The sequence below is a fragment of the Myxocyprinus asiaticus genome, chromosome 23, assembly GCF_019703515.2.
Source record: "Myxocyprinus asiaticus isolate MX2 ecotype Aquarium Trade chromosome 23, UBuf_Myxa_2, whole genome shotgun sequence".
Classification (NCBI taxonomy): domain Eukaryota; kingdom Metazoa; phylum Chordata; class Actinopteri; order Cypriniformes; family Catostomidae; genus Myxocyprinus; species Myxocyprinus asiaticus.
This window is the reverse complement of record NC_059366.1, coordinates 32,517,667-32,531,185: the sequence shown is the minus strand read 5'-3', so window position 1 is coordinate 32,531,185 and position 13,519 is coordinate 32,517,667. Positions and strand designations below refer to the sequence as shown.

At 38.0% G+C, this 13,519-nt stretch overlaps 1 protein-coding gene across 2 annotated transcripts in view; it reads left to right on the top strand.

Annotated features, from left to right (window-relative positions):
• Nucleotides 1-588: 588 nt before the first annotated feature.
• Nucleotides 589-13,519, top strand: part of LOC127413975 (rho-associated protein kinase 2-like) — an 84,315-nt gene continuing 71,384 nt past the window's right edge. The window contains exon 1 of one of the 2 annotated variants that reach the window (XM_051651578.1): nucleotides 589-1,456. In XM_051651578.1, coding sequence (XP_051507538.1) covers nucleotides 1,358-1,456 — 99 coding nt within the window. In that variant the 5' untranslated portion in view covers nucleotides 589-1,357. The remainder of the gene's footprint in view (nucleotides 1,457-13,519) is intronic. The other variant, XM_051651579.1, reaches the window with a different exon arrangement.

The following is a 13,519-nucleotide window of genomic DNA, read 5'->3' as shown; positions in this document are numbered from 1 at the left end:
CAAGTGGAAATGTACTTAATAATTTAGTGCACCCACAAGAGGTCACTGTTACATTTGTTTGTACTACAAATTTCTGCTTCAGTGTTTCTCACGCGCAACCAAAATATTTCTGATTTTTTTGTTTTTAAGAGAGAGGATACCGTTTAACGAAAATAAAAATATGAATAAACTAATAATCCGTTTATAGGTACGAACTTAAGTTGTTTAATAATTTTTTTTAATTTAAAATAAAAAACAAATATTTTAAAGAAATCCTTCCTCTGTTTTGTGCCCTTTGTCGAATGTAAATAACAGAGTAAACAAGTAAAATGCGATAAAAAAATAAATAAAATAAAAGTGCATTTATTGTGTGTAAAACACGTGTTTGGCTGATCTAACCAAAAGTTCGCTATGAAATAACAGTATATCATTTCTTCCTAAATATTGCGTTTAACATCATAACGTTAAATTACATGATGTGACTAAAAGCTGATCTGAAATGTTTTCAGTGCTATGTGGTGGGTGGCGAGATCGATGTCCACCGAAGCTCTTTGCGTCTCCCGTGTGCCGCTGTTCGTGGGCGAGACACAGGGAGAAGAGAGGCTTGTGGGTAAAGACTGCCTGTCGTGTTGATGTCAGAGCAACGAACTCGAGCTGCCTGCTGTAATACCGAGGAACGGATCCGCGAAACTTGCGGACGAGGCGACCGAGTGTCGCTGAGGCGAGATGCGGGGACACTCTTGGAAGGCGCTTGCGAGGAACTCAAAATAATTCTTTCTGTAAGAAAATTATATTCAAAGTAAAATAAGACGCGCTGCTTTCGTTTCACGTCGCAGGTTGTGGTCTGGTCGATTCAATAGATGCTCGGTTTCGAAAAACTGCGGGCTTGTTTATGAACTGGGGAAGATCTGAAGTCGAGCTCAGCCAGTCCAGAGCGCCCGGTAGAGGGGCGACAGGAGGGGAGGGGTGAAGAGAAGAAGAGAAGGGGGAGAGAGGCGGGGAGGAGAGGGGCGCCCAGAAAACGCCCTGTTGCTGAATCCTCTCAAAATTAAAACTTTATAACGCCATTGACGGGACGGTACATCTCTCTCATGAAGGGATGGGAAGTTTGAGCTCAGTTGCTTAAAATAATCACTTCATACATTGTTTTGGGGGAAGTTTAAACAATCTCCAGTGTTCCCATTGGATTATTTTTTTTCCGCTGTATTCTGGATAAGTCTGGGGTACTTTTTTGGAGGGCGGCGAGTCGGAGGCTGTCTAGGCCCGCGGTCACGGCTCGACAACGAGAGAGAAGATATTGTATCTTTTTAATGTGAACCAGAAAAGTTGGCCAGATCGCACTTTTCATTGCTCAGACTGGCGCCAGGAGAAGGCAAACATGTCGCTGGGTGCGGAGAGAAGGATGGAAAACCGGCTGAGAAAACTGGAAGCCATGATCAAAGACCCGCGGTCTGCGATCAACTTGGAAAGTTTGCTGGTAAGTTTACCGTCCTGTTCATGAATGTTTAATGCGCCTCAAAGCTCCGTTGCCTCGTGCCACGGGGGAAATAAAGAAATAGCACGCGAAGGCGGCGACCTTGCATTGCAGGAATGAACGTGTAAATGCAACAGTGTCAGAAACGGTCTGTTGAATTCCTGCATTTGGGCATGTGCATGTATCTTTTATTTAATCGATATTTCTATTTAAATATCGTTCCCACTTTCTAGTTTCCTTGTAAACAACCCTAGGATAAGAACAAAGTCGAAATCTCTCTCGTATAAAACTATTATTATCCCATAGACTTGCCATATTTGAATAACAGTGCAGCGTCAAGTTCTGACTTCATCTGTTGCCTCACACCAAATATAGTAATATTGTTGGCCTGCAGCATGACAATTTCGTAATTCCCCCTTCCTGCTGTTGCTTTTTTGTTTGGTTCTGGAAAGAGAGAATGCTGTTAACTGGCATGTTCGTGCAGGTGAACTCATTTGACACATCCTACTTGGTATCAGCAGGACATTCACGGATTGATCTTAACTTTGGAAAGTGTAAATTGAGATTTTTGTTGATAGATGCTTTGTTCAGTTCCCCTCTGTTTTGTGGGCTCATGCACAACATCACCCCAAGTTTGCCAAGTGATATTAACTCAGTGAGCCCGTCAGTCTTATTGATACAAAAAAAATGAAATTACATTTTGCATTAAGATGCCTACATTCAGGACCATTCAGATTTTGTGCATTGTGATATTATTTTCAGGACACTTAAAGCTGAAGTGTGTTATTTCTGTGCCAGTAGCGCCACCAAATGAAATTGGAAAAATAATCCTTGTTTTCAAACAGCTCTATCCAAAAACTCCCCCCTGCTGCCATTGGATGACCAAACAGATAGTCCCGCCTCAAACTCAAGCCATTGGTTGAATCAATGTTGTTGTGTCGGGCAGGCGGGACAGTCAAACAAACAGAGCAATACATTTTTAGTGCCATAGAGACACAGTTTTACAGTTTGAAGAAGTCAGCCTATGAATGGTTCACTTATCCAATTCTCAATACCTTAACGTATCTGACATTTTCTTTTCCTTTTCCTATTGTTTTCAATTATGATTTTCATTACTGTTACACAGTCTTTTTTAAATGTATTACAGTAAAAAAGATGCTGTTGTACAATTATTTTTTTAGGCATTAAATAATTGAAAATCAATAACAATACCAAGTACTTCTATGATGTATAAACACTTTACAATTTAAATAATTAGCCTATATAAAAAAAAAAATAAAAAAATAATAAAAAAAAATCACATTGCGGTAATGAGAATGTCATAATGACCATCTCTTTTTTGGTAATGAGATTTGGAGGGTAAAATTTGTATAACTGTTATGAAAATAACATCCCAATGTAACAATTCCTAACCAGTCCCTCCAGTATTTGCGGTAGCTTAAATTTTTTTGTAATTTCCGCAAATTTTCTGCAATAAAACCTAAATCTGAGGGAATCCCATCGCTTTTCTTTATGTTTGATAGCAGCAAAACAAATGCTTGAAAAGCTTGAAGCAGTTGCAACATATCCAAATGCACAGCTGCCATTGCATCATCTCCATAGTAACAGTGTAAGCATCTCCATCTCATCTCCTCCACGTTTTGCGTTCGCTATCAAAATCCTTGTCTACATTTTCGTGGGACCGCAGACAGCACACATACAGTTGATGTAAGAAGTTTACATACACCTTAGCCAAATACATTTAAACTCAGTTTTTCCACAATTCCTGACAATTAATGGTAGAAAACATTCCCTGTTTTAGGTCAGTTAGGATCACTATTTTAAGAATGTGAAATGTCAGAATAATAGTAGAAAGAATGATTTCTTTCTTTCTTTCATCACATTCCCAGTGGGTCAGAAGTTTACCTACACTTTGTTATTATTTGGTAGAATTGCCTTTAAATTGTTTAACTTGGGTCAAACGTTTTGGGTAGCCTTCCACAAGCTTCTCAAAATAAGTTGCTGGAATTTTGGCCCATTCCTCCAGACAGAACTGGTGTAACTGTGTCAGGTTTGTAGGCCAACTTGCTCACACACGCCTTTTTAGTTCTGCCCACAAATTCGGATTGAGGGCAGGGCTTTGTGATGGCCACACCAATACCTTAACTTTGTTGTCCTTAAGCAACTTTTCCACAACTTTGGAGGTATTCTTGGGGTCATTGTCCATTTTGAAGACCCATTTGTGACAGAGCTTTAACTTCCTGGCTGATCTCTTGAAATGTTGCTTCAATATATCCACATAATTTTCCTTCCTCATGATGCCATCTATTTTGTGAAGTGCACCAGTCACTCCTTCAGCAAAGCACCCCCACAACATGATGCTGCCACCCCCATGCTTCACAGTTGGGATGTTGTTCTTCGGCTTGCAAGCCTCACCCTTTTTCCTCCAAACATAACGATGGTCATTATGGCCAAACAGTTAAATTTTTGTTTCATCAGACCAGAAGACATCTCTCCAAAAAGTAAGATCTTTGTCCCTATGTGCACTTGCAAACTGTAGTCTGGCCTTTTTATGGTGGTTTTGGAGCAGTGGCATCTTCCTTTCTGAGCAGCCTTTCAGGTTATGTCGATATAGGACTCGTTTTACTGTGGAAATAGATACTTGTCTACCTGTTTCCTCCAGCATCTTCACAAGGTCCTTTGCTGCTGTTCTGGGATTGATTTGCACTTTTCGCACCAAACTACATTCATCTCTAGGAGACAGAATGCGTCTCCTTCCTGAGCGGTATGATGGCTGCGTGGTCCCATGGTGTTTATAGTTGCATACTATTGTTTGTACAGATGAACGTGGTACCTTCAGGCATTTGAAAATTGCTCCCAAGGACGAACCAGACTTGTGGGGGTCCACAGTTTTTTTTCTGAGGTCTTGGCTGATTTCTTTTGATTTTCCTATGATGTCAAGCAAAGAGGCACTGAGTTTGAAGGTAGGCCTTAAAATGCATCCACAGGTACACCTTCAATTCAGTACACCTCCTATCAGAAGCTAATTGTCTAAAGGCTTGACATCATTTTCTGGAATTTTCCAAGCTGCTTAAAGGCACAGTTAACTTAGTGTATGTAAACTTCTGACCCACTGGAATTGTAATATAGTAAATTAAAAGTGTAACAATTGGTCTGTAAACATTTGTTGGAAAAATTACTCATGTCATGCACAAAGTAGATGTCCTAAACGACTTGCCAAAACTATAGTTTCCTAATATTAAATTTGTGGAGTGGTTAAAAATTGAGTTAATGAATTGAACTGTACATCACAGCTAGCATTTAATCTTCACCCTGAGTGCTGCGATTGAGACACAAAAACCTGCGTTTATACAAAGAATCCCTAACATTCACTTAAAAACCCCATTAGTTGTGTAGTAAAATGTGATTAGAATTTGAAGTGCTTAATACAGTAGACTACGAATCTGAAAATGGCAGCTTATGCTGAACACTTATATGCTGAAAATAAATGTTCGTAAAAGTTTTTTACTGATATAAAAGGGTCACATATATGCAACATATATTTCAAAATATGACAAAAATGGCCATTTTCATATGTAATGTATTTTTTTGAAACACTTGTGGAATTAAAATTTGTGCATAAATGCTTAAATATATAAACTGTATTTGTTCGTATATGGCCATATATCAGATTTCAATATCAGATGGTGCAATAATTGCAATAGGCTTAATAATTGAATCCTCATTTGAGTTTTTAGTTTACAGATTTATTTTACGTCTGTTTTAAACTTAGATAAGTTTTCTTGCATTGTCTGAGGCAGAAAATTTAAATACAGGTTTCTCCTAAATGTATGGTGTATATTTGTGTAATTCTTTTTTTTATTTTTTTGCTTGCTAACTGCATATTCAGTTATTGTGAGACTAAAACATTTACATGTATTTGCATTTACAATGTAATTAACACAATTAGAGGTGTGTAATGAGGATTTATGAGTTTTCTCTGCAAAACAACCCATAAAATGCTGCAAATTGCATCACAAAATTTGAGAAAAGCTGCAGCAAATTCAGTCATTTTGGTCCGCAAAAATCAGGAAAAAGTGCCGCGAAATCCTGGTGGGACTGCTTAACGGCCCTGAAGTAGGCTTCAGACAAAATACAATTTCTTATTAGTTTCTTTTTTTTCAGATTAACTACTTCAGAATTTATTGATTCACACACTTGAACAGAAAAGCAAAACATATATTCATAGAATCAACTATAACCCCCATTATTCCCGTTCCCCCGCCCAATCCCCAACCCCACCTTGACCCTCAACAATATCCCTGTGGTCACAACTTGAGTTACACACACACAAATAAAGAAAAATATATATAATATAATAAAAATCACACACATTTAAAATTGCACATCTCTCTTCACAGCCCCTCCCTGAGAGCGCTCCAGCCAACTTCCATCCCCTAGGAATGATCTGTCTACCTATCATAACACTGGCTAGGACCCAATTTTTTATGCATTTATCCCCTATATTAATTACCGCCCCGTCACCTACAGAGTCTGGGGCAAAATGAAATTTAAGTGCCCAATATGTCACACATAAAACTCTGAACCCTCAACCAAAATTCTTGGATCTTAACACACCACCAAAAAACATGGGTTGTGTCCCCATCTTCTGATTGGCATAGCCAGCAGGTGGGTGTGTCTTTAAGACCAAGCCTATACAATCTAGAGGGGGTCCAATAGAATCGATCTTATTAGTTTCTTTTGATTCTGGAGTAAAAAAGGACCAAGACATTTTCTTGACAGGTTTCGAGAGAATCACCCCAGTCGGTTTATTGACGGTGCATGTGCGCAAGTGTGCGTGATTTGGAACGATAATTGTGTTTCTGACCTAGCTATACTTCTGCGGACAAAATAGCTGAAAAGTGTTCCCAGAAGTTAGGTAAAACTTCAAATTGGGGACCCCCTAAAACAGAAAAGTAGTTCATAAATAAATAAAAGTACAAAAAATAAATAATACATTTCCATTTTTGGGTACGATTGAGGTTTGGATTAGGGTTTGTCTGTAGTGATTATAAATAGCTTTATTTCAGAAGAACAAAAATCAGTGGTAAGTCCCCATTTAGGTAGTTAAGATTATGTATTTGTGTTTCATGGCAGACACACACGATTGGGTGTGAAGACCCCACAGTTCACAGATTCACAGTTTTTGGGAAGAAACATTTGGCGCATCACACAGGTCAGAAATGTGTGTTGGTAGCACTGGCGGCACATGTCTAAACTCTGTTAAATGACCTGTCAGATCTGTATAGCTGATTAAAAAGTTAATATTGTTCAAAACCAAGTGATACTCGACAGAGGCTTGATAGACCATAATACTACTCTCTATCTGTATCTCGGCCAAAGTGTAGTCTAAACCCTGAGCAGATGAGAGAGAGACAGATATGGGTCATCATTTTTGAGAGAAACAGTGTATATGTTCATCAAAAAGTGTGTTGTCCTGAAAGTGTTGGTGACAGATTGAGAGTTTCTCCACAGCTGAAGAATGTGTGTGTTTCCTGTGAAGGAGATGAGCAGAAAAGTGGAAAGCAGTGAGTGGGAGTGAACAGGCCTCACTCTCCCTCTTTCTGTTTCTCTATTTTTCTGCCATTTATAGCTTAAGTCCCTCTCCGGTTTAGCTCAGGGCAGGAGATGGCTCTGTGGGAGTGTGTTCAGCTGTAATGAGATGCTGAGACTCTTCTAGAAAATACAGCGCTTGGATAGAACAATTCCCTCGGTGCAGTACATGAATTTCCTTACAATAAGAAATCAAGTACCTTTTTACACAAACAAAATACACTCTGTACCAAAACTCTATGTCTGCCTGTATTTCTCTCTTTGGTTCTCAACCTCTCATGAACTTATTTAACTTTTCATTAACTCTAGTTTAAGCTGATTGCTGTCGGTTATTTAAAATAATGCGCTTGATTCCAGGCCTTTAAACCGAGCATTTCACCCTGATCATTCAGGCTTTGGCCATTGTTTTTGTGTGTGTGGCAGTGTGATGCCAAGTGAATTCATCAAGAATTTTTGGAATTTCACAGGTGAGTTTCCAAAGGCATTTTTTGGTATTTTCTGCATAATGTAAGCCTCAGTTTTGACTGTGGTATGTGCCCTCAGTGCCATAATGCCACTCTGCTGTGGCACTACCTGGCCCATTATGACCTGCACTTTAGTCCCACAAAACTGCTGCCCAAGAGCAACTCCCAGCAGACCTTGAATCAACTCTGCAAACGAAGTTGGGATTCGACTGGTTTCAGATATGCAGTATTCTGAACCAGATGTGACCTGTTGCACTGAAAATTCTGCAACCCCCATTTTGTTGTTTGTAGATTTAGTTAGATCTCTTTAGTTTGCAGAGGTCTAACATTTCCCTTCAACAAGTGTTCCCTGCAATAATCCATTCCAGGTGTATTTCTTCCCTTCACCTTAACATGTAATAATCCTGCTAAATGTTGAGGACAGCTTTTGGAAAAGGAGCTAAATTTTTGCAAACTTAGTCACCAGCTGAACTGAACTGCTTCTTCTGAAATAAAGTGATACTTCAAAATTCATAACTGTGTTTGTCACAAACTATTGCATGCTTTAAGAAATTAACTTTTGTAGAGCAAAATGAGGTGGTGTATGCTCCTTTAAGATGGCCAGGTGGCAGCGTGGCCTGAGAAAAAGGGCAAAGGTCAGGCTCAGAAGTGAGGGTTAATGAATAACTTGTCTGTCATTTATTCAGAGACTGTCAGACAGGCAATGCTTACATGGAGAATTCTAGCTCGCATAAATCCTGGTCCAACAGCTTACCCAAACCCAACCACAACACCAGATTTCTCATCTTAATTCCTAGAAATCAACTCTGTATTGGGTCATAATGTAACGTTTCTTAGCAGTTGTGGGTTGTTTTTTTAGCTGCTTGGTTTGCAACCCTGAATGGGTCTGGCTAAGATAATCGGCAGTCACGCTGCAGGCTGGAATGTTGATGGGCCTTATCTCTGTTCCCTTCTTCCCTTGAGGTGTATGTGGATAGAGTCTGCTTATATAGCTTGTGTAGTTTGTGTGGTTGCGGTAGGTAAGAGATGCTGACCACAGTGTTCAAATTCCACCCCTATTCCAAACACACACATTAGACGCAAGTTCTGTAATATAAAACTTGCAAATAAACCACCGTGAAAAGTGACCCATGCACCTCTAGTCTGAAACAAAAAGACATTGGATCTTGTCAGAGCCGTCTTTGAATCCTCACCCTCGTTGTAATTGTATCTATCTGCTGTTGTTTAACTGAGCTGAGCTTAGGGCTGGGTGATAAAACAATATAGATATTTATTGGGGGAAAAAATCCTCTTGATGATAAACTCTTGAGTAATTATAAATATTAAGCCTATGTTTTACATTTAGACTATCGGATCAGGTACGTGTAGCTAAAAATGCAAGCAGGTCAGCAAAGTTTTTCTGACAACTGGTTAACTAAATGTAATCAGCTGGTTTGTAAGTATTAGCTGGCTAGCGGCTACATAGCCCTGATGTTATTTAAGCTAGTAATGAGGCTAGGTAGCTGTTAGCTAGCAGCTGTCCGGCTTGTTTAATACCACTGTGTATCAAACAAGACAGCACTGATAAAGCAATACAGCTGTTGACTGGACACATAAAGACTCTGACATCAACACCATTGCTGTTTATTTATGTACTGTTCAGTTATAAAAAAATGTATGATCCGTATAGCGGTCACTGGCTAGAAAGTATTTAAAAAAAAAAAAAATTATGTTTATTGGTGGTTGACAATCCAGCTAATGGTGCATTACCGCTACCTACTGAGCTGGAGTGTGGAGCAAGAAAGTCTTTCAGTGGAGTTAAACGTGTGCTGAAAACAATGAAATTGGAGAAATAATAAAAAAAAAAGTTATGTTTACATTCATTCTTTAGAGTCTTACAAACATGTGTAATGCATTTCCTTTTCCTTTAATGGTATAAAATGTATATCATAGTTAGGACTGGGCAATTCATCAAATACCCACGATACAATCGCGATGATTTTGCTGACGATGAAAATTCAACAATATCGTAAATATTGCGATTATTTTAATGAGCCTTTTATTTGGCCATTACGTTTCATAGAGTGCATCAGTAGACTAATTTCATGATTTTTCAAGGCTCAAAATAACATCAAAATGGAGATATGATCATATGTGATTATTTAACTGGCAAAGACTGCAATTAAAGACAAACATGGTCTGTGTTCGCTTCAGAATAAACCGGCGACGCGCTGATCTGATCTGAGCGGGGCGTCGGGGGCTCCTGTTTTAGTGCAGTTCACCTGCATTGTGAGTACTGCAGGTTAAAGCATTCACGCAATTCCAAACATTAGTAACCACTATACATTTTTATACAAATCTACAAACGCGGAACAGTAAAGGAGAGTTTGACAGTGGTTCACAAGATGCGAAACTCATAACTGTCAAACAAACATTGCTTTTCCCGTTTCATAATAAAAGCTCCTGGTGAAGGGGAAATAAACAAGACTGCACTTGCAGTGTCAAAATAAAAACCCCAGTTTAGGGTGAAGTAAATTGGACAGAAATATATTAATTTATCTTTCAAAAATCTTTTCCTGAAAATAATAATAATTCAGTATTATATTATAATAATAAACTTGACTGGGTTCCACAGTAATAATTTAGTACTATGCAATATTAATCTGGTTTCCAAAAAATAAGTGAAGTAGTTTTTGCACACCTTGTTCATTCACAAAGAAAAATGTTTTGTAAAAATATATGAAGGTAAATAAGATTATTTAGCTTCCATGTATGATTGTATGTTAAATAAGTATAAACATGCAAATTAATGAAAATGAATACATTTTACTCTCCCTTGTGTTAATTTAGTGAAAAACTGGGGGAAACATGCCTTCATTTTTAAATAGATTTGTATTTAATGCCTTTGAAATATTAATTCTACATGGCTACAATGGCTGTTTAGATGAAATGATGGTTCCTCTGATTAAAAACAAAAACACACTTTTATGCTATTTCAGAGCAAAAACATAATTATTGAGATATATATCAAATATCGTCAATTTGCAGAAAAATATCGAGATATAAATTCTGAAGCCATATCGCCCAGCCCTAATCGTAATAAATAATATTGATATCAAACAATATGAAAAAATATTATGATTATATTTTCGGCCATATCGCCCAGCCCTAGCTCAGCTTCTCTCTACCCTACAGTAACATTACCACTGGCACATCTTTTGCATTGAAGCAGTAATAGAAAGGGATGGGTCACAGTGAATGACAAGTCGCCCAACAGCCTGAGATTGACTAGTTTATCTATTGGTTTTGATATTGTAAGTGGTGGTGTTTTTATTAGAGTTCTTTGCTTCTGTTGTTAGACAGATTGTATGGTAAAACCATCTTGGAGAAGTTGTGTATTTAAACTCATCCCTTTTTAAAGCATCTTTACTGCAGCCAAACACATTCAGATGAACATCCTTGGCTGTTGCGTCATGTTTCATGTTTTTTTTTTTTGATTAAGTAAAACATTTTCATTTAATAACTGAAAACATTTATCTTGAGACCCTTGCATTCTGTTCCATTCTCTTGCACTTTTTTAATGTAAGACACATGGGATCAGGTGAACCCTAAACCAGCCTAACTATTCAGGGCTTTCTGAAGACATATTCATTGATTCATCATTTGAACAAACCACTGACAATTTTTAGTCAATTTTAAAAGTTTTGCACATTGCTAGTAATACAGCCGTAGATGATGGGTCCAACCTGGAACACAAACGCACACTCCTGTAAAAGCTGTTGTTTTTGTAAAGTTTACCCAGGAACATCTGGGATAAGCAGAAGTCCAGCTGGATCCTGACACTTTTATTATTTGGTTTCATTGTTAAATCTTGTCAGTCCGCAGTAGGTTTAATCTCATCTGGAGAGGGTCTGTTCTAGGGGTCGTCCTGGCCGATAATCGTATCCCATATTCATAATTTTTCTAATTATCAGAATCATTATTTTGTCTGATCTGATTGCCGATAAATTTTCAAATGCGCTCAATTGGCTCTGACGCCACCGCCTCTCTTTGAAAGGTTACTGCATGTAGTCTGGCTCAATATCCCGCCCACAGTTTATCGGATTGGTTATATGTCACGAACAAATGGCCAATCAACACTACTCTGAATTTGTGGGTGAGAGGTTGGAAGAGGAAAGTAGCGAGAGAAAGATGAATCACTGAGAGGATGAGCTGTTTTCAAAGGTAAGAATGCAGATACTGAAATTGCAATAAACATCACAATACTTTATGGCAGCGGTCACCAATTAGCGAGACATAATGACAATGGCCGTTTCTACAGTTTAGTAAAGCAGCGCGACAAAACAGTGGAGCTGTGTACACAACAAGCTCTCCGGGGCGTAGATAGCACTGAACTTTCAGCACTATATTTTGATTTTTTTTGTCTTACACCGAACATGCTTCATTAATGCCCTCTGCATGCGCTGCCTCTTTCCCCTAGCCCGGGACATGAAGCGCCGCATAATAGAGCTGCAGACGCGGTTGTTTCAACGACAGTAGACCATAACGGAGAAATACAGTGAGCAGCAACATAGATGGGCAGCAGATATAAGGACTGATTTAACAGAGTACTCGCCCGTATGAGTTGGTGTTTTTACTTGTTATAGCTGATGATGGCATTGATAGTAGTAGCTAGTTAACCAACGTTAGGAGGTTTAGCAAATGTAAAGTCAACTTTGCTAGCATTAAATCTTTCACCTCCATTGTGAATAAAATCCCGATGTCCATTTTGCACTTGACTAAATGGGTTAGCCAGCAATCTACATGAAGAGTGTCAACTCAAATAACGTTGATTCTCGTCTGTTATCACGTTAATACATAATATTCTGCTATGAGCTCTTTATTTCATTTTTTTATATATATTTAAAGTTTCAGTTCAAAAGAAATGCTGCTAGGAGCTCCCTCCACTTTATTTAAAAAAATAAAATAAAATTTGATATGTGTTCTAGTATTTTTCAAAAGATATTAGTAAAATGTTCTCTTTTGCAGTATTTCATTAAACACGTGTTCATAGGCATTTAAAGGACATTTTGTGTTGGAGTTTTTGTTAGTGTAAATTTAGACACTAAAATTTTAATTTTTACAGCAAATGTACATCGGCCCCAAATATCGGTTATCAATCTCCTTGATTACTAATAATCGTTATTGGTATCGGCCCTGAAAAGACCCCTAGTCTGTTCTGTTGCAGGAGAGGGGATGTGATTTCATAGGACTACCATCCATGCTGTTCCTGTCCAGCATTCTTCACTGTGTTTTGGATAATGAATCTGAGTGGATGCTGTGCTGAACAGGCCTCCTGAAAGACTTATAAACTTCCTGTGTCTTGTGTTGATGGAGCTACATATCGTATTGTTTATATCTTAACTATTAGCAGCCACTGCTGTTTTGGCTCTCCTTCTTGGACGGAGAGAATCATTGAAGCTCTTTCAAAAGACCTGGTCCACTTCTGCAGTGTGTGTGTGCGTGTGTTTTCTCTGTGGAGACAATGGTCAAGGTAACTTTGGCTGGATATTATTGTCCAGTCAGCCCCTAAAGATAGATGGTAAACTTCACCATTCTGCAAACAAAATACATCTTTCTCTACATATAATCTAAAATATTCCATTTATATTAATGTGGATATTTTTCCAGTGACAAAATATTTTTTTAGGACCCTTAAAAGCATTAAATGGTGAAATTGTCCATAGAGGTCAACCAATAGTGGGTTTTGCAGATACCAATAAATAAAGTGGGGAAAAAAGGCAGTTAGAAGCCGATTGTTTTTATAATCTATAATATGAATGAAAACTTTCCACTCTATGTAAAATATTTGCAATAAAATAAAACTCTGCCTTACAAAGCCAAATTGCTTATGCAAGCTTCACTACTGACTATATTGTTTATTTAATTGTCATATATAAAATATATAAATGATGCACAAGAAAGAGAGAGAGAAAAGGAGATTGAAAAATATCAACTCAAGTCTTCTTTTTAAATGTGATTGACATTGTAT